The sequence below is a fragment of the Aquarana catesbeiana genome, linkage group LG06 (assembly GCF_042186555.1).
Source record: "Aquarana catesbeiana isolate 2022-GZ linkage group LG06, ASM4218655v1, whole genome shotgun sequence".
NCBI lineage: Eukaryota > Metazoa > Chordata > Amphibia > Anura > Ranidae > Aquarana > Aquarana catesbeiana.
In genome coordinates, this window is record NC_133329.1 from 345,893,717 (window position 1) to 345,918,818 (window position 25,102).

The 25,102-nt window shown below is 40.8% G+C and overlaps 1 protein-coding gene across 3 annotated transcripts in view; it reads right to left on the reverse strand.

Moving 5' to 3' along the window:
• Positions 1-25,102, reverse strand: part of STK39 (serine/threonine kinase 39) — a 673,740-nt gene that overhangs the window by 260,613 nt on the left and 388,025 nt on the right. For 2 of the 3 annotated variants that reach the window (XM_073633992.1, XM_073633991.1), the window contains exons 13-14: positions 21,815-21,874; positions 12,287-12,354 (exon numbers count right to left, since the gene is read on the reverse strand). In XM_073633992.1, coding sequence (XP_073490093.1) covers positions 12,287-12,354; positions 21,815-21,874 — 128 coding nt within the window. Of the gene's footprint in view, positions 1-2,382; positions 2,402-12,286; positions 12,355-21,814; positions 21,875-25,102 lie in introns of those variants that run through there. The other variant, XM_073633993.1, reaches the window with a different exon arrangement.

Sequence of the window (25,102 nt, forward strand, 5' to 3'; positions counted from 1 at the left end):
CGATACTTACCCAACGTCCTGGTAAGCAGCCACCTTTTCTAAGCTAATTGCTTTACATACTTCAGAAATGTAATTAAAATGAATGCATTTGCAAAGTGACTACAAGCTACACTCATTTGTTTATTTAATTTCTTAATTACCAGGCATTTTCTCAATTTATATAATTCACCATCTGCAGAGCTTTCCTTGCAAATGATCGTATTGCTGTGTTCTTGGAGGTTCACTGTTTTGCTAAAAACAAATTCAAACACCAGCAAAACTGTATTTGTTAACAGGTCTGGCTGAGAAATCTCTGTGACCAGTAAACGGCACAAATCAACAATTAGCTGCAAATGTAAAATAGTATCCAGGGGATGTTTGAACAGGTTTGTCAAAAAAGATTGGACCCAGGGACACACATATCAATGGAAATGTGTTCTGTTTGATCATAAAGATCCGCTTTTGCAAATGTCAATGGTTGGCCTACGATTTATGCTGTAATAAAAGATTATGCTGCCCTAGGTGTGTGTGATCAGTAAGGCATTTCCATTAATGCTCCACCAATGTGTTTTACCATTTGTTACTTGATGATTCTAATTAAAACCAGACTGCACTATAAGAGATAGGAATGGCATGCCTTCTGTTTTATATGCAGAACTACAATTGGAATATGTGGTTCATCAAATACTAGATTGCAAAGAGAGCTGATGCCTGAATTTTAGCAAAGATATAGAGTCTTGTTACGCCTCATTCTTGAGTATTTTTGCTGGATTAATTGAAAAACGCCCAGAGGTGGTAGAGAGGACAAATGAAAATGAAAATAGCAAATAAAGATAAGGTACTGTACCTCTGTGGTGTGAGTTTCTCTGGTTGCTCTAGGCACTGGCTCACAAGTGTTAATACATTGCCTTGACTTCTACAACCAACTCAAAAATGTTGAACTATGGTTGCCCATTAGCACAGCCAAGGAGTAGAGATGGGCCGAAGACCCCGGTTCAGTTTGTGCCAGAACACTCAAACATTGCAAAAGTTTGGACCCGAACTCCGAACCCCATTGAAGTCTATAGGACCCGAACATGAAAAATCAAAAGTCCCCATTTTGAAGGCTTATATGCAAGTTATTGCCCATAATATAGGGTCCCGGCTACTGCCTTGTGGGACATGTACCAATGCAAACAAAACTCTTAAAAAAGATATTTTTTAAAGGAGCAGTGATTTTAATGATGAATAAAGTGAAACAATAACAATGAAAAATTCTTTTACATATAGTGCCGGGGGAGTCTGAATGTAAAGTGGCACACCTGTAGTGTGTATAGAAGCTGCTGCAGCAAAACTGACATTTATAAAGAAAACAACATGACATTTAAATTGCAGGCAATACAATACCATTACCAAAATGTAAAATTGAAAAAATGGGTGGGGTACCCCCCCAATCAATACCAGGCCCTTTGGGTCTGGTATGGATTTTAAAGTTAACCCCATACCAACATTTAAAAAAAAAAGGCGTAGGGTCCCCCCAAAATCCATACCAGATCCTTATCAGAGCATGCAGCCGGGGGGGGGGATGAGTGAGTGCCCCCCCCCCCCGAACCATACCAGGCCACATGCCCTCAGCATGGAGGGGTGCTTTGGGCTGGGGCTCTGTCAAAAAGAAACAAAAACACACACACAGTTTTTGACAATTCTTTTATTAAAAATAAAAAAAAAATGTCCCCCATTGTAGATCCATCATCTATCACGATGCCGCCACCGCCACCGCCGTTTTTCCCAATCAGGGAATGCACTGTGCATCACACAGTGCATTGTGGGGTGCTCGGCAGGAGAACATCCCACCAAGTGCCCCACAAATTCGGTGTTCGCTGAGCAGACGATATGAATCGTTCGCCCAACTCTACCAAGAAGTGCTTAGACCTAGATTGGGGCACATAGCAGTACCAACTGGATGAGTCACCAGTCAGTAGCAATTGCCTCCCAGACCAATGCATGCACTTGGGTGCTCTGACCTTTAACAATACCAGTTGTCACCCTTTGACTGCATGAACAGCAGACTGTGTATCCCCTTCCCATTTCTGTTGCAATCAGTGCACTGTACAAGACTGGTTAATCTTTAATTTTGCAGTAACTTTCTTCTGTCTCCATTACACACTCATAGAGAAAATGTTAGTTTTGTTTCAGTGAATAGGATTTGTGAAGGTGAAAGCAATCTTTCAGTACATATTAACATTCAAATAAAGTTTAAGGCCTTTCACTTTTCATTTGCACATTACACCTTATCTGTCAGTCATCCCCCAATCTGGCTAATATATTTTCAGGTCCAGGTACAGAAGGCAAACTATGAGTGAGGATGCAGAATATATAATAAAGTCTTGTATAAAAGAAGGGATCAGTAGTTATGAGTCCTTGTTCAACAGCCAGATGTCACCTGTAAGGACGATATCGTACTACATTAAACTTTAATATGATGAACTCTTATGGCAAACAGTAATAAAAGGAATAGATATGAAAACAAGTGGTATTAAATGACAAAAAAGGTGACCTAACATTCAGGTGCTCTGGAATTTTTTAATGTGATGTATGAGAAGAAAGGAGGCAAAGAGGACTGGAAGAATGCAAAAAAAAGGACAAGGCCACTACTAAGGAAAATCATAATACAATTTTGCCCTAGTTTTTGAAGCAAGACTTCAAAAACAAGACAAGTCTTCCAATTTGAAAGCTCATTTAGAAAATCTGATTTTCTAAATGAGATGTCAAGAATTATTTGATGTCTCTGTCTTTTTCTGGGATATTGTATCGCAAAACTATGTCTTTGCCTGCCCCATCACTGCATCATTGTAACCCAATTCATAGGAATACCCATAGGAATACTCAAAGGAAGCCCGGCAGCAACATTCAATGTCAAGTATCAGCTATCAGATCAAATAAAATCTAGGCATTAAAAGTAAAAGTGAAATATCTGCACTCAGGTAAATCCATGTGTATTAGCTGCTGACACTATGCCTTGATACTCAGCACAACAGATATCGGTATAGAACAAGTGCAACGCTCACAAACCTAAAACTAAAATGATAAAATTAAATAGTAATGAAAGGCAATTGTATGAATAACCAATATCTTACCCCCAATGTCTCCCATCCAAGTACTAACCAGGCCCAACCTTGCTTAGCCTCTGACATCAGACAAGATCAGGCACATTCAGGGTGGTGCAGGAGAAATTATTGTGGGTTGTTCTTTGATGGTAGGTAATAGTAGTAACAAGAAATAACAGCTACATTAAAAAAAAAATACTATTTTGGGACAGTTCTTATTTGATAATAAAAATAAATAAATCAGGAAATACCCATTACGATGTACCAACAAATAAAAGCCCTATTTGTTCTAAAAAAAAAACAAAAAACAAGGTATAATCCACCTGGATGCATAAAGTAGTTGTGATGATAGATACAGTTTTACTAACACGTCAAAGTTGCAAAATTGTGCTTAGGCATTAAGATTTATTTTACCCTTATGCCGCATACACGCGACCGGACTTTCCGGCAGAAAAGGTCCGACGGAACCATTCTGTCGGACATTCCCATTGTGTACGGGGTTCATTGGACCTTTTTTTTTCGAAAATTCCAACGGATTTAGAAATAGAACAAGTTTCAAATCTTTCCCACGGACTCAGTTCCTATCGGGAAAACCGTTCGTCTGTATGCTAGTCCGACGGACCAAGAATGACGCAAGGGCAGCTATTGGCTATAGAACTTCCTTTTTCTAGTCCGGTCGTACGTCATCACGTTCTAAACGAACGGACTTTGGTGTGATCATGTGTAGGCAAGTCCATTTCAGCGGAACTCCGTCGGAACTCCATCGTAAAGACCGTCAGACTTCGGTCCGACGGAAAGACCAGTCGTGTGTACATGGCATTAGGTGTGAAGGGGTTAAAGTGGAAGTCCAGTCAAAAATGATTTTTTTTCCTATTAATAGTATGTTAAATATCGTTATCTTTGATAATATTCATTTTCCGGCTAGCCGATTGTGTCGCTTATAAAGTCTTATCTAAGGAAGACAATCAGCTTCTTCCTGTTCTTCACTGACAACGCTATCTCCCTTTATATAAGTTTGCTAAGCTGTCTTTTACTTCCTGAAAAGGTTGTCAGTCGTTCTTAGACAGACATGCCTAGACCTGCCCAGCCCCACCCCCATCCCTCCTATTCTTCACAGATCTCCTCCTGTCTTCATAGCCTCGTTTTGGATAGCAGTTTCTCCTGGGGGGGGGGGACAGGCTTTGGAAGTATATTATGTGTGTTAGAAACTGTAAGATTACAATGCAACATGCTGCATTTCTACAGTGTACAACCACGTGGTTGTTTCTGCATGGCACTGTGCTGGGCACTGGGTGCATGGTGTGGTACTGTGCTGGGCACTGGGTGCATGGTGTGGCACTGTATGCATGGTGTGGCACTGTGATGGGCACTGGGTACATGGTGTGGCACTGTGATTGGCACTCTGTGCATGGTGTGGCACTGTGATGGCACTGTGTGCATGGTATGGCACTGTGATGGGCACTGTCTGCATGGTGTGGCACTGTGTGCATGGTGTGTCACTGTGATGGGTACATGGTGTGGCACTGTGATGGGCACTGGGTACATGGTGTGGCACTGTGATGGGCACTGTGTGCATGATGTGGCACTGTGATGGGCACTGGGTGCATGGTGTGGCACTGTGATGGGCACTGTGTGCATGGTGTGGCACACTGCCGGCTGAGGGAGCTACATGTGAATAATGGGTTTAAGGCTTCATTTCCACTAGTGTGACTTGTCATGCGACTTTGGACACATAGTCACATGACAAGTCACAGCCCATTGATTTCAATGTCAAACATTCCCATGTATGCGCCTTTGAAAATCAGCGACTTTGAAAAGGTGCCTGCACTATTTTGATGCAACTTTGATCCAGAGTGTAAAGTTGGATCAAAGCTGCACTCAAAGTTGCACAGATTTGGAGTCGCACTAGTGAAAATGTAGCCTAAGGCTACAGTGTGACTTTGGAGTGTGACTTTGATGCACCTTTGAGTGCAGCTTGATCCAACGTTACACTCTGGATCAAAGTCGCATCAAAAGTCGCATCAAAGCATTGCAGACACACTTTTCAAAATCGCTGATTTTCAAAGTCACATAGATGGGAACAGGTGCCATTGAAATCAATGGGCTGTGACTTGTCATATGACTTTGGACACACAGACATTAATGGCTGTGTGTTGAGTTATTATGAGGGGACAGCAAATTTACACTGTTATACAAGCTGTACACTCACTACTTTACATTGTAGCAAAGTGTCATTTCTTCAGTGTTGTCACATGAAAAGATATAGTAAAATATTTACAAAAATGTGAGGGGTGTACTCACTTTTGTGAGATACTGTAAGGCTGAAGAATGTGTGGCATACATTGCATACTTTTTAGCAGCTCCTATACATGTATTTCAACTGGTTTAAGGTTTTGGCTGGAGTTGCCCTTTAAGCCAGAACCTGACTGCACTTTTTCAAAATCTCTGAAAAGTCACGGTTGATAATACACACTGGAGTATATTGCCTATAACCAGTGAACTGAGATGAAATGCCCTCCACACTCCATAACCATCCTGCTATGTCCCCTCAGTCTGCCTTTGCGGCCGCATTGATGGGGACATCACTTTAATGCATGGCTCATAGGAGACAGTCACAATGTTCTTTTAAAAAGTGGATGTCATTTCTCAACTGTTGCCAATCAAATCTCCCAGTGAAAAATGATGTAAACACACATCTTCTGGAAGAGTCATACTTTATTCCTGCTAGAGACGAACTGGCCAAGTGTGAAAGAAACTCATTAAAAATCTCTTACTGTGATCTCACAAAGCAAAAGAAAAACATAATGTAGTATTCAAAAAGCCTACAGCCACTTTCATGTAGGACAGCAATTAATCTGACAATGATTCATCGGAGAGACTTAACCCCTGCCAAGATGTTCAATGAGGTTAATATAAAATATATTCGTGTCGTCCTGTTAGTATGACTTGCAAATAAGACAAGTGGAGCAGAAATATGAACTGGTATTCCCAACGACCGAATGATAGCTCCTATACGCATGCCATGACCTGACAGCATATTACACCTGTTGTGATATCGCAGTAAATAGGGTTGGTTTTTGTATGAAAAAAAAAAGGAGCGTCAAGATCATAAAATCAACACTTTTATAATGCTGCAACTACGCTTCAAAATAAAAGATTCCATAATGAGCAGTGAAAATGACCAAACTTTGCTCCAAATCCTGTGAGTCTAGCTGCCAGAGGAAAGAGTGCCTTACATGACCTCACACTGCAGATATACAGCTGTTAGGCTAAAGAAGAGGAGTGCCTAGGCACAAAAGGCATGCCAGGAAGTACATCACTATTTTTTCAGAAAGAATTCAAGGCAAGGTAGACTTTTCAGAGTACTGCTTAGGCAAAATTAAAAAATATGCCAGACAATTATTCTTTTAGGTTTGGATAGACACAAAATAATTGTAGCCACAGAGAGCATACACACTATATTGTCGAAAGTATCGGGACACCTGCCATTACATACACACGATTTTTAATGGCATCCCAGCCTTAGTCCATAGGGTTCAATATTGCGTTGGCCCACCCTTTGCATCTTTCAACTCTTCTGGGAAGGCTGTCCACAAGGTTTAAGAGTGTTAAGAGTGTGTCTATGGGATTCGTTGACCTTTCTTCCAGAAGCGAATTTTTGAGGTCGGGCACTGATGTTGGGACGAGAAGGCCTTGGCTCGCAGTCTCCGCTCTAATTCATCCCAAAGGTGTTCTATCGGGTTGAGGTCAGGACTCTGTGCAGGCCAGACAAGTTCCTCCAACGCAAACTCACTCAACCACCCTATATTGCCAAAAGTATTGGGCCACCCCTCCAAATCATTTGTTAGGAGGAGGGATTATGGTGTGGGGTTGTTCTTCAGGGGTTGGGCTTGGCCCCTTAGTTCCAGTGAAGGAAACCCTTAAGGCATCAGCATACCAAGACATTTTGGACAATTTCATGCTCCCAACTTTGTGGAAACAGTTTGGGGATGGCCCCTTCCTGTTCCAACATGACTGCGCACCAGTGCACAAAGCAAGGTACATAAAGACATGGATGAATGAGTTTGTTAATTAATTTCATTTATTCTGGCCATTGAAATGAATGCTCAAACGCTAGATGTGCCTAGCGTTTAGACATGTTCACACACGTTTTTGCCATGTCTAGCATATCTCTGTCAAAACCCTTCTCTCCTGAGTGCATTGAGGAGAGGAACATTTACTGTTAAAATGGGTTCAAGCTTCACTTTGCAAAAAGCTCCCAATCACTTGCAAGGGAAATTTTAAAAAACACCATTTTTGCTTGCACATCATTGGATGATGAAAGTCAGCAGAGCTTCTGCTTATTTACTAAGCTCTGGAGCAACTGCTGCAGAGGTCCATACAGACATAAATGAGCGAGTTTGGGGTGGAGGAACTTGACTGGCCAGCAAAGATCTCAAAGATCTCAACCCAATGGAACACCTTTGAGATGAATTTGAGTGGAGACTGCGAGCCAGGCCTTCTCATCCAACATCAGTACCTGACCTCACAAATGCACTTCTGGAAGAATGGTCAAACATTCCCATAGACACACTGCTAAACCTTGTGGACAGCCTTCCCAGAAGAGTTGAAGCTGTTATAGCTGCAAAGGGTGGGCCAACTCAATATTGAACCCTACGGACTAAGACTGGGATGCCATTAACGTTCATGTGCGTGTAAAGGTAGACGTCCCAATACTTTTGACAATTTAGTGTATATCAGCACCACATCAAAAACTATAAAAAAAACATGAGGTTTATTGTACAAATGTTAAAAACACATATAGCATCATATCCTATACAGGGTTGACAAACCATTTAACAATCCACATGTGGACTAAACACATTTCAAATGATAGAATATCTTCTTCAGGAAATCTGTATAAAATCAGCACAATGGAGCCCGGTCCTTTAAAACCAAAGATATATGTGGTCTCTTTTTCAACAAGACTGATATGAATCATCATTTCCAGAAAGGTGGCCACAGAAGAATGGTTTTAGGTCTGGATAGCGTGAGAAAAAATTAGTTGTTAAGTAAAAATAGTTTTCACTGTTGTCTGTGTCCCCCCCCCATTAAGGAAGTTCATTCCTCTAAGTGTATTGGTGACCACTGTCATTGAGAAAGAAAGTAATAGATGGTTTGTTCTCACAGCCCTGGAATATTTTCCCTGTGCTATGGCTAAGTGTCAACAAATCAATGGTTACTTATTGGCGCGGTTGCGCTTGGTTCTTTATGGTTTGACTGTTGGTTGTTATAATGTGCTTCAGAACATCTTTGTTTTTTTGTTTTGATATGTACCAACACCTCATGGGTGATATGTAACCTTTGTTTTATATTGACAATGTATTATTGTTGAAAACGATGTGATAAAAATAATTGAAAAGAGACAGAAAGCAACAGGGAACCCAACATTTTGGAGTCGCCACCAGAACAAGAGGTGAGGAGAAATCTTTCAATTTATACATTTATACTAGGCCCTTGCCTACGCTATCCAAAACTGAAAAAAAAAATTGACTATACATACACGTTAATCTTTCTATGCATACCATATACAGCAAGAAATCTTCACTTTTCAGTATAGGTCTACTTTAATGCACAGGGAACTTTGGAAGGTCACTCCCTAGGGTTCCCTGCTTACATTGCTAGCTGTAACAGCATATTCAGTATAATGTACGATTAAGTTAAATGACGTAACAATATATCATAGAAAGAATAGAATTCCCCAGTTGGTGGAGGTACTCTTGTTACCACCATAAATGTGTGAAGCTTTATAAATACAATAAAACAATAATATATTTCCTTTCTGAGAAAACAAAGTTTTCATATACAGTGCCTTGCAAAAGTATTCACCCCCCCCCCTTGGCTTTTTGCCTATTTTGTTACATTACAGCCTTTAATTCAATGTTTTTTTTAATTGAATTATATGTGATGGATCAGAACACAATAGTCTAAGTTGGTGAAGTAAAACTAGAAAAATATATACATAAAACTATTTTTCAGAAATAAAAAAATGATAATTGGCATGTGGGTATGTATTCACCCTCTTTGTTATGAAGCCCATAAAAAGCTCTGGTGCAACCACATAATTAGTGAAATGATGTCCACCTATGTGCAATATAAGTGTCACATGATCTGTCATTACATATACACACCTTTTTGAAAGGCCCCAGAGGCTGCAACACCTAAGCAAGAGGCACCACTAACCAAACACTGACATGAAGACCAAGCAACTCTCCAAACAAGTAAGGGACAATGTTGTTGAGAAGCACAAGTCAGGGTTAGGTTATAAAAAAAAATCCAAATCTTTGATGATCCCTAGGAGCACCATCAAATCTATCATAACCAAATGGAAAGAACATGGCACAACAGCAAACCTGCAAAGAGACGGCTGCACACCAAAACTCACGGACCAGGCAATCAGGGCATTAATCAGAGAGGCAGCACAGAGACCTAAGGTAACCCTGGAGGAGCTTCAGAGTTCCACAGCAGAGACTGGAGTATCTGTACATAGGACAACAATACGCTCCACAGAGTTGGCCTTTATGGCAGAGTTGCCAGAAGAAAGCCATTACTTTCAGCAAAACAAAATGGCACGTTTTGAGTTTGCGAAAAAGCACGTGGGAGACTCCCAAAATGTATGGAGGAAGGTGCTCAGGTCTGATGAGACTAAAATTGAACTTTTTGGCCATCAAAGAGAACGCTATGTCTGGCGCAAACCCAACACTTCACATCACCCAGAGAACACCATCCCCACAGTGAAACATGGTGGTGGCAGCATCATGCTGTGGGGATGATTTTCAGCAGTCAGGACTGGGAAACAGGTCAGAGTTCAGGGAAAGATGGATGGTGCTAAATACAGGGATATTCTTGAGCAAAACCTGTACCACTCTGTGTGTGATTTGAGGCTAGGACGGCCAGCAGGACAATGACCCCAAACACACTGCTAAAGCATCACTTGAGTGGTTTAAGGGGAAACATGTAAATGTGTTGGAATGGCCTAGTCAAAGCCCAGACCTCAATCCAATAGAAAATCTGTGGTTAGACATAAAGATTGCTGTTCACAAGCGCAAACCATCCAACTTGAAGGAGCTGGAGCAGTTTTGCAAGGAGGAATGGGCAAAAATCCCAGTGGTAAGATGTGGCAAGCTCATAGAGACTTATCCAAAGTGACTTGGAGCTGTGATAGCCGCAAAAGGTGGCTCTACAAAGTATTGACTTTAGGGGGGTAAATAGTTATGCACATTGACTATTTCTGTTATTTTGTCCTATTTGTTGTTTGCTTCACAATAAAAAAAAAAAAAAAACATCTTCAAAGTTGTGGGCATGTTCTATAAATTAAATGAGGCAAATCCTCAAACAATCCATGTTAATTCCAGGTTGCGAGGCAACAAAACACGAAAAATGCCAAGGGGGGTGAATACTTTTGCAAAGCACTGTATAACTGCAAGCTGAACTCCAGGCAGGAATATTATGTAATTTAAAGTTCAGTTGTTATCTTTATGCACCATATTCACATTTATTTACAGGGATAAGCAGCAACAGAGCAATACCAAGATTAAAGTTTAGTCAGAAAAAAAAAACAGCACAAGGGACATTAGTTGTTATCAATGTGAAGTGTCCCTTGTAAAGATGGCTACTGCTTTAGTTGAAATCTTCCATCCCCTGACCCCCTTTTATCTCGACAGCAGCAATGCTCTGATGATGCTTGGGGTTAATAGAGTTGAGGGACCTGTGACGGGCACTCATCAAGAGTGCTGACTATGCTCACCCTGTCTGGTCCCTTCAGCTCAAGTAACTCCAGCAGCACCAGTAGATTGCAGGGGTGGTGGGGGGAAATTGGAAGATGGAAAATTCCAACTAAAGCAATCGCCATCAGCACAAGGAACACATTGCAATAACAGCAAGTACTCTCCCATGTAACACATTGCAATAACAGTAAGTACTCTCTCTTTGTACGGATATTTACAGTATATTTCAGTAAAACTTAGGCTTTGGAGGAACCAGGACTCATGCATTTGTATTTTCTTTTAGGCTAACCAGTGACTTCTATTCTCCCCAGCCACTATATACAATCAATTCTTAGGAACAGCGAGCAGTGACACAATTATGTTGCCACTCACTGTAGTGGAGGGAGTCAGGAGTTTCAGATTGTTAATATGCATCAACTAATTGACAGGTCAGGAGATTCCTGGTCTGTCCCTACCACCATGACCTAAAGGTTTAACCGACAGACCGGTAGTCTCCTTTGGCTTGGTCAATAACCACTCTCTAAACCCACCCATATGAACACCCAGGGCTTTTTTTTTTCTCAGGGAATAGGTGCAGGAACTCCCTCCTTTTCAAATCACCCCTTGTCTCCGTCCCCAACACACCTCTGAGCACCAACCTTGGGTTCCACCCCCTACCCACCTCCCAGTACCCTCCCTTCCACAGAATACAGAACCAAGTAATTTGTATAGAATTTGACACTGATAACAAGAAAAGCAGTAAAATAGATCCCCTGCAGCCAACAACAATAGACAACCCCCATTCAATAACATACCCCCAGCAACAATAGACATCCACAAGCAATAATAGATCTCCCAACCGCCAGCAACAATAGACCCCTCCCTCAACAGTAGATCCCTTCCAGCAACCAGTAACCCCCCCCCCCCAGAACAATAGATCCTCCACCTGCAACAATAAACCTCCCCAGCAACACTAGACCCCCCACAACAATAGATCCCCCCCCAGCGACCATAGATCCCCCAGCAGCCAGCATCAGTAGTCCCTCCAGCATACTATAGTACCCCTCGCCATTACATAAATTCTGTGCTGGAGGTGCCGGAACTGCGTTCTCCAGCATTTCCGCTGAAAAGAACCCCTGTAAACATCATTGCGTCATGAGAATTGTAGTTGGTTTAAGCACTGCACAATGTATGAATGTGAAGATTCCCCTCTACAGAAACCTCCTTTTGGTGCCCAGTAGTACATGCATTTAGTCAATGAGAGTTACATTAAGACGTCACTCTGGTTGATAAGATATTTTTCTCCAAAGCAGTGAAGTTCTAATTTAAGCAATTAGCAGCTTTCTTATGTCCATAAGTAATGGCACTTATTGATCAGTTTACTTATATCCCAGAGTTCAGCTTTAATTCATGGCTAGAAGCCAATTTAATCTTCAACCTAGGTTTAACAGCTACAAAAAGACTGGTATTTCTTACCTTAACCGCAGGACAAGGTTAATCACAGATGGATTTCTATTATCATGATGGCTTTCATTGGTTTGTGCCTAACAATAAAGGAAATGGATTATAAGAGCTGTTCAGACACAGAAAATAAACTGCAGTTTGAGGTTGCTGAGCAAAGTAACATTTTTATATTTTCTAATCAAGTTTGTTAGATTCAGCAAAATAAATAAGTTATCAGCAAAATAAGTTTCTCAATGCTGTTCTCTTGCTAGACTTGAAATGAAATGTTGCTAAGCATGGCTGACTCACAGTCCAGCTGAAGGCCAATGTAAACCATTGCTTTTATAACATGAAACAACAGACTTGATTAATATAAAAAATTAGATTCAATTAAAATATGCCTCAAGCTCTTTCAGGGCCCATTTACAGCAGCGTGCACTGCAATGCAGAGCAGGCATTTCCACGCACTGGCAAGTATTGGAGCACACTCAGCTAGGCAGCCTCTTCCAAATGAATGGGCTACAACACCATCCAAAAAATAAGCACATGAAATAGGGGTATGATTTATTGTGCTGCAATGAGGTGCATTACAGCACACTTGTGTTTTGGAGGTGTACTGGGCTGCCATTTACACCATAGTACACCGACGCACATATTGCACATTGCCTCAATGCAAGTGGTGTGAATGGGCCCCCAAAGTTTGGAAAAGATTACATCTACGTCCGCAGACTTGCACTTCAAGATTATGAAATCTTCTTAATGAAAATTCAAGGGAAAGGGAAGCTTAAGGCCACTTTCACACTTGTGCGACTACAAAGTCGCGCGATTTTACCACAATTTTACGGCCGCAATTTTGCCGCAATTTTTGCCGTGATTTGGGAGCGGTACTACTTTCTACGACCTTGCCACAACTTTGGCATTAACAATTCTCAGCTTTTGCTTACAAAGTCGTACTGAAATCGTGTCTATAATATTCAGGTACGATTTGCATGCTACTTGAGGGTGTTTTAACATTGAGGTCTATGAACATCAACTTGCATGGAAGTTGGACCAAAGTAGTGCAGGGGCTACTTTGAAGTCAGCATGACTTAAAGTTGTGCCAATATGAATGGTAGTCATTGAAAATCATGGAGAATGACTTGTCATACAATTTTGCAGTACAAGTCGTATAAGTGTGAAAGGGGCCTTAGGAGTTTTTTGTCAATTTTATTACTTTTTTTTTCACGTTTATAAATTTATATTTTTGTAGTTTCTGCAGTTTCTGTTTCTTTTATAAAACCTTAATTGGAAAAAAAGTAAGAGAGAAAGAAAGAAAGAAAGAAAGAAAGAAAGAAAGAAAGAAAGAAAGAAAGAAAGAAAGAAAGATAGAAAGAAAGAAAGAATGAAAGAAAGAAAGAAAGAACACAATACAGTGGGCTGTTTACATTTGACCTTTTAGTACCTTCATGAATCTGCAGAAATACATTCCTGACAAATCACAATATACAGCAACAGCATCATTTTTAAAAACCACTGTACCTATTATTTAAAAAAAAAAGCAGTTTCTGACCTCCAAGCAGTGACTTCGCTAAGGCTCCATTCACACTAGCGCGTTTTTTGATGCATTTTGCATTTTGCAGAAATGCATGGGAATTTTTTAACATGGGTTCCTATGGAACATGTTCACATCAATGCTTTTTTGTATCTCTGCGTTTTTGGAAAGGGTCGGGGACTTTTTTTCATGCAAAAAGCAGCGTTTTGCATGTAATGGATTTCAATGGACAAGCATCAAAAACGCAAGTGCACCGTTTTTGCAGCGTTTTTGCAGCGTTTTTGGTGCGTTTTTGGTGCGTTTTTGGTGCGTTTTTGCCGTTTTTTTTTTATTTTATTTTTTTTGTAATTTTTTTTTAAGACTGTAAAAAAAATGAAAAAAAAAAAAAAAAAAAAAAAACGCAAAACGCAAATCGCGGCAAAAACGCGGCAAAAACGCCGCAAAAACGCTACAAAAACGCTGCTCAAAAACGTGCCAAGCATGAAAAAAAAACCTCCAAAAACGCTCAAAAGCAACATGCATAGGTGTGAATCGAGCCTTAGAGTCCACTTACACTTGTGCAACAAAAAAATTGTTCGATTTCCACTGCGACTTTACAGTGGAACTTGATGTGACTTTGGATGGTTACGACTTTGTGATTGTTTTTGCTCTACAAAGTCGCATGTATATCATACAGGTGCGAGTTTCATGCAACTTTTGTGGGTTTACATTGAAGTCTATGAGCCCTCAAGTCAAATGAAAGTTGGACCAAAGTAGTGCAGGAACTAGAACAGTGAACAGTACTCATTGGGAAACATGGGGTGCCTCTTGTCATGTGACTTTGGGGTCCAAAGTTGCACAAGTTTGAATGGGGCCTTAGGCTGACATGATCACATTAGTCTGCTATAGATCAGACTACAAACATTGTAGCAAGTCAGGTACAGATCTGTGCCAGACATGTGTGAACATAGCCATTAACTGCCCTGGTACCAGGATTTACATGACTGTCATCTCCAAGCCTTATATTAGTTCAGGAAGTAAATGCGGAGGACCTGTAAAATGCCTGAAAAAAGATGGCTCTTTCCTTCTGAAGAGAAAAGCAGACACAGGCCAGTGGGAGTAATGTCATCTCTGTGAGAGGCAATAAATAACTAGAAGTGTTGGGCCCTCCAACAGTGAACACAGCTAAATAAAACCCAGTGGGTTGACTTACTAAAGGCAAACATCACTGTGCGCTTTGCAAAGAGTTTTTTTAAATTTTCCTTGCTAGTGAGCCTTGCAGCTGAGTTTAAAACCACTTGCCGACTGTGTCACGCAGATATACTGCGGCACAATGGCTCTCCTGGGCGAAATCCCGTACAGGTATGTCCTACCCGTTTTCGGCCACCAGAGGGTGCGCGCCCGCTGCACGACGGGGGACCCGATGCGTGTAGCTGGCGGGCACGATCGCCGAACACCAGATTGGGGATTTGTGTGTGTAAACACACAAATCCCTGTGCTAAGTAGGAAAAACGATTTGGCTCCTCTCCTAGTCACTCCCATCCCCACACAGTTAGAACATGCTGAGGGAACACACATTTAACCCCTTGATCAACCCCTAGTGTTAACCCCTTCCCTGCCAGTCACATTCACACTGTAATCAGTGCATTTTTATAGCACTAATTGCTGTATAAATGCCAATGGTCCAAAAAAAGTTTCAAAAGTCTCCAATGTGTCCGCCGCAATGTTGCAGTACCGCTAAAAATCGCAGATCAACGCCATTACTACTAAAAACAAAATTAATAATAAAAAAGCCATAAAAATGCCATAAATTTTTCCCATAGTTTGCAGACGCTATAACTTTTGCTGAAACCAATCAATATACGCTTATTATGATTTGTTTTTTACCAAAAATATGTAGAAGAATATATATTGGCCTAAACTATTGAAGAAATGTGTTTTTTTTTTAACTTTTGTGGATATTTATTATAGCAAAAGTAAAAAATATTGTTTTTTTTTTTCAAAATTGTCACCCTTTTTTTATTTATAGCGCAAAAAATAAAAACCGCAGAGGTGATCAAATACCACCAAAAGGAAGCTCTATTTGTGGGATAAAAAGGACGCAATATTCATTTGGGAACAGTGTCGAATGACCGTGCAATTGTCAGTTAAAGCGACGCAGTGCCACATTGATAAAAGTGCTCAGGAAGTGGGTCAAATCTTCCGGGGCTGAAGCGGTTAAAGGCAGTATATGTTCTAGGGCCGAAACAACGAATCGATTAATCGACAACTAATCGATTATGACATTAATCAATTACTATTTTTATAATCTATTAATCAGCCAGTAACATAATGGGGTTAAAAAAGAAACTAAAATGAGCCCTTTATAGTACAAAAAGAGCAAATGATCGCTACTGTAAATATTACTTTCACAGTTATACAGTAAAAAAATGAACCCCTTACAGTAGTGATTATCTGTTTTTTTTGTACTATAAAGGGCTAATTTTAGTTTTTTTAACCCCATTGTGTTACTAAACGTCTTAGGCCTGGTTCACTCCTATGTGTTTTTTGGTGCTTTTTTCAGAAACGCACTACAGTTCATTTACATGGTTTCCTATGGGAAATGGTCACATCTATGCTTTTTTCAGCCGCTGCGTATTTGGAAAGGGTAGGGGACTTTTTTTTAACGTAAAATGGCGCTTTTTTGGTTCAATATACTTCAATGAAGAAGCTGCAAAAGCGCATTTAATGCGTTTTTGCTGCAATTTGTGTTCTTAAATCTGCCCAACAACAAATTGCCCCCAAAAAATGCAAAAACGCAAATCGCAGCAAAATCACGTGCGCAAAAATCAAAACACACAGCAAAAAGCACTGCAGAAACAGGTCAAAAGCAAACTGCATAGGTGTGTACCGAGCCTTATGCTGGCCACATGGATCAATTTTCAGATGAGAATATTCAGCCGAAAAATCTTTGTACATTCGCTGAATGAAAGAATGTTGTTTGAAATTTTCACTTGTTTTTAACATTCTGTTTTTAAAAAGAATGTAATTTCTGAATGAAAACCACATACACTGTCTGAAAATTCATTTAACCAAGAAGTTTTCTATTATTTCCAAATTTTCCCATCACTGTGGTTATAAATGAACGTCGATTTGACCCCACTAACGATTAGAAAATCAAACGAATGTTCTTAACCACTTAAGGACCAGCCTCGTTTTGGATTTTAGGTGTTTACATGTTTAAAAGTGTTTTTTTTGCTAGAAAATTACTTAGAACCCCCAAACATTATATATGTTTTTTCTTCTAACACCCTAGAGAATAAAATGGCGGTTGTTGCAATACTTTTTTTTGCACCGTATTTGCGCAGCGGTCTTAAAAGCGCACTTTTTTTGGAAAAAATTCACTTTTTTGAATAAAAAAATAAGACAACAGTAAAGTAAGCCCAATTTTTTTTTTATATTGTGAAATATAATGTTACGCCAAGTAAATTGATACCCAACATGTCATGCTTCAAAATTGCGCCTGCTCGTGGAATAGCGTCAAACTTTTACCCTCAAAAATCTCCATAGGCGATGTTTAAAAAATTCTACAGGTTGCATATTTTGCGGTACAGAGGAGGTCTAGGGCTAGAATTATTGCTCTCACTCGGTCGCGTCAATACCTCACACGTGTGGTTTGACCACCGTTTTCATATGCGGGCGCTACTCGCGTATGCGTTCGTTTCTGCGCGCGAGCTCGTCGGGACGGGGGGTTTTAAAAATGTTTTTTTTTATTTTTATTATTTATTTTAAATTATTTTATTTATTTTTACAGTTTTTTTTAAATAAAATTGTGTCACTTTTATTCCTATTACAAGTAATGTACACATCCCTTGTAATAGAAAAAAGCATGACAGGACCTCTTAAATATGAGATCTGGGGTCAAAAAGACCTCAGATCTCATATTTACACTAAAATGCAATTAAAAAAAAAAAGTAATTTAAAAAAATGACTTTGAAAAAAATGTGCCTTTAAGAGGCGTGGACGGAAGTGACGTTTTGACGTCGCTTCCGCCCAGCAGTGTCATGGAGACGAGTGGGCTCCATCTTAGCCTCACTTGTCTCCAGGCACAGCAGGCAGATAGACGCGATCGCCTCCGCCGCTACCAACGGCTCTGGTAAGCGGCGGAGGGCACCGGATCGCGGCGGAAGGGGGGGCCCTCTCCCGCCACTGATAAAAGTGATCTTGCGGTGAATCCGCCACAGGGACCCCTTTTATCTGAAAGCCGGGCGCCGCACTAAAACGGGGATACCGGGGTTATGGCAGCTAGCTGCTGCCATAACAACGATATCCCCATTCAAAGTTTGGACGTACATCGTCGTGCGGCGGTCGGTAAGTGGTTAAAATTACATTTTTATTTTTTTTTTGAAGGAAGACATTTTTGTTTGTTTTTTTAAATAAAAAAATGTGATCTCTGAGTCTGATGATATTTACCAGATTCACCCTTTAATAGTATATACAGTATATCTCCTCTAATAATATTTACGGCACATCTCTTCTAATAGTGTATACAGTATATCTCTCCTCTAATAGTATATACAGTATATCTCCTCTAATAGTATATACAGTATATCTCCTCTAATATTATATACAGTATATCTCCTAATAGTATATACAGTATATCTCCTCTAATAGTATATACAGTATATCTCTTCTGTCTGTTATTCTCAGAGTGGATTAGATATTTTGCTCCCAAACCATATAGTTGGTTATTTATATTTACCACTGCATAGAGATATTTAAGAATACATTGCTTTTTTTTAAAACTTTACATATTAGCAAAATTATACACCACACTTTTTTTTAAGGTTATTAACCGATTAATCAAAACAATAATCGGCCAACTAATCGATTATGAAAATAATCGTTAGTTGCAGCCCTAATAGGAGAGGAGGGTTTTGGCAGAGAAATGCTAGACATGGTAAAAAAGTACGTAAACATGTCTAAATGCTAGGTAGGTCTAGTGCTTGAGTGTTTATTCATTTTAATGACCAGAGCAAAGAAAATGAATTAACACTCAAGTGCTTGACGCTACTAAATGCACGTGTTTTTTCCCCTAGGAGGATTAGTGTCAAGAGCTGCCAGTCCATAAGGGGCACAGGGGCGCTGCCCCCCTAGTTTGCATGCGGGGATGCATGTGGGGCGCCGGACTCATAGGTTTCTATGAGTTTTTTTTTTTCAAGTCACATGATTAGAGCCCGAGGCTCTAATTGGCTTGAAAAAAGTTGATTCGTTAGTGTCACAAGTGGGCGGGTTTAGGGCGCAGTGCTATTGTCTTCCGGCTTCTCCTCCCGGCTCAATCAGGACAGGAGGTAGATCGGGTTGGCCGGGAGGAGAAGCTGAGGAAGCTGTGGAGGGGCTGAGTGTGGGGGGGACCATGGAGGGGATGAGTGTGGGGGGACTGTGGAGGGCTGAGTGCAGACCTGGGGGAGGTTTGTTTGCCACCCCCCAAAAAGTTTAGCACCAGCCGCCACTGGCAAGTGTGTGTGTTCACCCACTATATTGCAGAGAAAGGTAACTGGAACAAAAAAAAAAACAAAAAGTCGCGCTAGATAATAAGACTAGTGAAGCAATATGGTATACGCTCCCAATGGTAAATGCCAATAGACCACACTGAGTGCATGTGAAATTAGGCATACCCAAAGCAAATATACAAAACTGGGTACACCCAACTAAATATAAAACAAACTGAATGGAGCATCAAACAAATGCAGATACAAAAATAACACAATATAAATGTATAAAAAGGTGATGGTGAGTTATCCAGTGACTAAATTGCAAATATGATATAAATTAATCCACAGTGAAAGAAAAATTAATCCATGGTGAAAGGAAAATAAAAAAAGAGCAAAACATAAGTGTAAGTCCATAAAAAACTGATAATAATCCAAAAGTGATGTGCCGTGATGTCACCTTTTTATACATTTATATTGTGTTATTTTTGTATCTGCATTTGTTTGATGCTCCATTCAGTTTGTTTTATATTTAGTTGGGTGTACCCAGTTTTGTATATTTGCTTTGGGCCTGCCTAATTTCACATGCACTCAGTGTGGTCTATTGGCATTTAACATTGGGAGCTTATACCATATTGCTTCACCAGTCTCATTATCTAGCGCAAATTTTTTTTTTCTGTTTAGTGTCGTATAACACCTTCGCAGCTCATTCCTTTTTACACTTTTTAGCGCAATTTTTCTTTTTTTGTATAAAGGTAACTGGAACCCTGGAGTACCAGATTCACCAATACTGGTTGGAAAAGGCAAAATATAAACTAAACTACAGTACTTGACCGCGAGAATGTGTTTCCAGCGCGATCCCATCGCGCTGGTTCTCGACGACAGGGTACTGTGCATCTCGCGCTGGCTCGCTCATCGGGAAAGGAAAACTGTGTCTTTTCCTTTCGCAATGAGTGACAAGCATTGCTGACAGGTGTCTGGTATGAATGAGGGGGAACGCCGCGCCAAATTTTAAATAAAAAACCGGCATGGGTTCCCCCTCCAAGAGCATACCAGGCCCTTAGGTCTGGTATGGATTTTAAGGGGAACCCCCAACGCCGAAAAAACGGAGTGGCGGTCCCCCCCAAAATCCATACCAGACCCTTATCTGAGCACGCAGCCCGGCCGGTTAGGAAAGAGGGTGGGGATGAGCGAGCGTCAACCCCCCTCCTGAATCATACCAGACCACATGCCCTCAACATGGGGGGATGCACGCTTTGGGGCAGGGGGGCGTCCTGCGGCCCCCCCACCCTAAAGCACCTTGTCCCCATGTTGATGAGAACAAGGGCCTCTTCCTGACAACCCTGACCATTGGTTGTCGGTGTGTGCCAGGCGGATCGGAATCCGGGAGCCCCCTTTAATAATCCGGCCCCCCACCCTATGTGAATGAGTATGGGGTACATCGTACCCCTACCCATTCACCTGGGGGAAAAAGTGTCAATAAAAAAACACAATACACAAGTTTTTAAAGTAATTTAGGCAGCTCCGAGGGGTCTTCTTCCGACTTCGGGGATCTCTTATGTCTTCTCCGCGCTCTCCAGCCTCTTCTCCAGGTCTCCGGTTCTTCTCCCACTCTCCGGCTTCTTCTCCCGGTGTCCGGTTCTTCTCTCGCTCTCCAGTTCTTCTGCCGGGCTCCTCCGCTATCTTCTGCTCTTTTGCCGCTCTTTTGCTAGCGGTGGCCCGGTCTTCTCCGTCGTCTTGTTCCCTCTTCTCTTTTTCCAATGTTGACACGACGCTCTCTGCCGCTGTAATACTGTGTGCGAGGTGCGCGGCGACTTATATAGGCATGGGGCATGGTTACCGGGTGATGTCACCCGGTGACCCCGCCCCTTATATCGTCACATTCCCATCATGCCCAGGGACTGTGCCGTCATAAGGGGCAGGGTCACCTCGGCACTGGCTCCCGCGACGGGGCTCGCAGGTGTCAAATCTTGCCGATAACAGCGGCGAGATTGACACAATATCGCGGTCACCTACTGTATTTACAAGACCCGATAAAAAAAAATAAAGCACTTTGTTACGTACAGTACTTCTGAACATAATACATAAAGGTATGGAAAAATACTATACATGGTCTGTAAGTAGCTACAGCTGCAAATGAGAAGGTACACTTTACTGTTCCGCTTTCCTTTGAGCAATATTTCTACCATATTGCCCCATTTCCTTTCACCTCCCTAAGTCCTACTCTACAGAAACTGTGGTTCCACGCACTGCACTGGCAATGGCCAACAAGCCTGGATCCTTTCTGGAGTAAATGGCTCCATAGTAATATAATGTAACTGTGACACACCAGTGATTCTAAATGTACAGATGGCAAAGGGTTCTGAAGAAATGACTTGCATGGTTGCGACCACGTTCCTGAAAGGAAACTCCCTTAGTTTTGTGAATTGTAATGGAATGGGACATGTGAATACCTTTTGTTCTATGAAGGTTCTGCTGTGTTACAATACATATATTAATTCTGACAGACATACAGTACATTAGGATGTAAGATGGATACCTTATTTTGTAATTTAAAAAAGTGAGACAAAAGCTGTTTACCTGAGTATCCTGTACAGTCATATTCTGCAATCGTGTTTGCATATTGCTATCTGTGGAAGTCTAGGGAGAAAGAGAGAAGGTATTACAACTTGTATAATAAACATCTACTTAACTCTAACACTGGTTGACAGCAGAGGCTTCCTTTTTCCCCTTGGCTTGGTTTCATGAAGTGATTATCCAGCACTGACATAAGCCCGGTTTATCAGAAGCCTCTAGAAACAAGTTTAATTTCATAAGCCCCGTACATGCGATTGGCTTTTCCACAGACAAAATTCCAGACTTTTGTCCGAAGGCGCGTGCCTGGATTTTGTCTTGCATACAAACGGCAAGGAATTGTCGGCCAACAAATACGAATGTAGTAGCATACTACGTGGTTTTTCAGCTCTTTAGCGCCACCCTTTGGGCTCCTTCTGCTAATTTTGTGTTAGTAGAAGTTTGGTGAGTGTTGATTTGTGCTTTTCATTTTGCGCTCTTCATTTTGCGCTTTTCATTTCGTTTCTGAACGGCCGTTCGTCAACCAGACATGTTGTGGAATTATTGGCCTTGGAGTTATTGCTTTGACCCAAGTCCAGTCCAGGAACAGAAGGAGGAGGATTTCTTGGACCAAAAATTGGTTGCTTTATTAATTGTGACCAATTATGTCATATGCCTTTGCTGCAGGAGCTCCAGGAGAATAATCCGGATGATTTTTGGAATTATCTCCTGCATTCACCAACTCTTGGCATTGCCAACCCCCTATATTAAGAAGCAGGACACATGCATGAGGCTTTTATTATATTTTTTGGTTGAATAATAATGATTTGATTTGTTATATTTTATATATTTTTGGATGCATAGAATGCACTTTTTGGTTAAGTTCTGTTGGCAGATAACATGTCCAAATGTATTTGTTTTCTTTTTTTAATAGACAATAAAAAAATTGTGGAGAATAATACTTGGCTATGTGTTTTACTTCAAATGACAGTTTGGGAGTAGGCAGTTACATTTAAAAAAATACAATGTAAAATTGACAAGGGACACCAACATAGTTGTATCTTTGATCCTAAAAACTACGGGATAATGGTGTTGTGGTAACTTGCCAAAAATAAAAAAAAAGCATAATAATATTATTCTTGACATCACTAGAAAAAAAAAGCCTTTGAAAATTCGTTTGCAATAACTCCATCAGTATCACCAGCAAAGCAGCTTCATTATTATCCCATTAAAGAAGAAGAGAATTGTGCGCTGCATTTCGAGATTTCATAATTTGCCACATCACAAATGTTAATTCTCCATTATGAACGCTAGTTTACAAGACCGACCGCTTCTGGCTCGTCCTTGCTTCCGAGCATGCGTGTTTGTACTTTGGACTTTTGTCCGACGGACTTGTTTACACACGCTCGGAAAATCCAACAACAGACATTTGTCCGCGGAAAATTTTAAAAACCTGCCATCCAACATTTGTCAGCGGAAAATCCAACAACAATTGTCCGATGGAGCGTACATAGATTTAGATTTTCCACCAACAGCCTGTCATCACACAATTCCCATTGGAATATCCAATCATGTGTATGAGGCTATAGAATATATGCTCATGAACACAAATCACTGATGAGTATAACTGTCTCCATATTTATCCTATGCAGTGGGGTTGATTTACTAAAGACAAATCGACTGTGCACTTTGCAAGAGCAGTTGCTCCAGAACTTAGTAAATGAGCAGAAGCTCTGCTGACTTCTATCATCCAATCATGTGCAAGCAAAAATGCTGTTTTTAAATTTTCCTTGCACATGATTGGGTATTCTTTGCAAAGTTAAGGTTTACCTCATTTACTAAGCTCTGGAGCAACTGCTCTTGCAGAGTGCAACTGCACTTTGCAAAGTGCACAGTCAATTTGTCTTTAGTAAATCAACCCCCGTGTGTATCCGATGTATCTGAACAGGCTACATCCAGAAATGAAAAAGAAAATATAAAAAAAATACATGCAGTTGGAAACCAAAATTTCAGTGCACAAGGTACTAATAATAATAACATTTATAATATAATATAAAGTTTATAATGTAGGTATTTAGGGAAAAATGCAATAGTCAACTTTCTCACTTTTATTGCCGTGTGTGTGTAAAACAAAATGGAGACTCATTTGTGTATTCTTGAGTGAATACACAAATTAATAAATAAGAACACAAAAACCCTCCATGTGTGACTAAAACAAAAAGTTCAGATACTCAGAAAAAACTAACTTTTATATACAGAGGAAGGTAAGCTACACTTTCATAAAAACAATCAGGGGAATTTAAAGAGAAAAATTGATGTAGCTGTTGTAAAGAGGTACACACGAATCAGGGCACACACCTTTGTGGAGGCGCACTGAAACTGAAGGGTTCATAAGACACTCCTTTCTCCAGCAACTGCAGCTGCCAAATAGTTTTAAAGCTAAGTGGGCTGTCTGATGGGGATTTTTTTACGACTCTAGCTTCCCATCAGATTTGGTCCCTTTGGGATTAACAGCATGAGGTGGATACATCCATAACCAACAGACAGCTTGGTGTTGGCTATAGAATTTGCCCACTGCCTGCTGTCAATCACAAGGCGAGAGCGGACCTGATGGGAAACTAGCCCCTCAGCTTCCCCATAAGGCTAAGCCCGCTGTCGGCATCCTTGGTTGCTAGGAGGCTGTTGGCTGTGAAGCTGTCAGTAATCTTAAAGCAGATCTTCAGCCTAATTTTCATCTTCCCTTCTCTGCATCCCTTCTCCCCATCCACTGTTCAGATTGGGCTTTTTTTGTTTACCATTTTTTAAATAAAATACTTCTGGCCTGCCCCCCTATGCACATCATTCATCTAGGATGGTGATTGATGTGAACATTGCCTGCTATGCCTCCCAGGATATGCACGTGACATATCCCGGGAAGCATTCGCTTTCATTGCGAAAAGAGGTGGGGGGGTGGGCCTAGCAGTGAGTCATTAGGCCCAGGTTCAGCCAATGTATTCCCAATGACGTCACACATGAAGATGGCGGCGTTGGACTGAGTGTGGGACAGATGGGAAGAGGATTTCAGCACGACACCACTGGATCTGCTGGGTGGCTTTAACAACCAGTGACAGGTAGGGAGGGTAAGGGGTAATATGCCACCTGCTACACAATGTACAGAGTTGGTCTTAATTATCTCCAGTTTTGTTATCTACAAACTAAGGGTAATTATTTTTAAATTTGGTACAGTAATAGCACCACTTTGTAAAAGTGACACTATTAAAGTATAACTAAAGGAAAACTTTTTTGGTGTTTTGAATAGAATGGATATGGATAAGA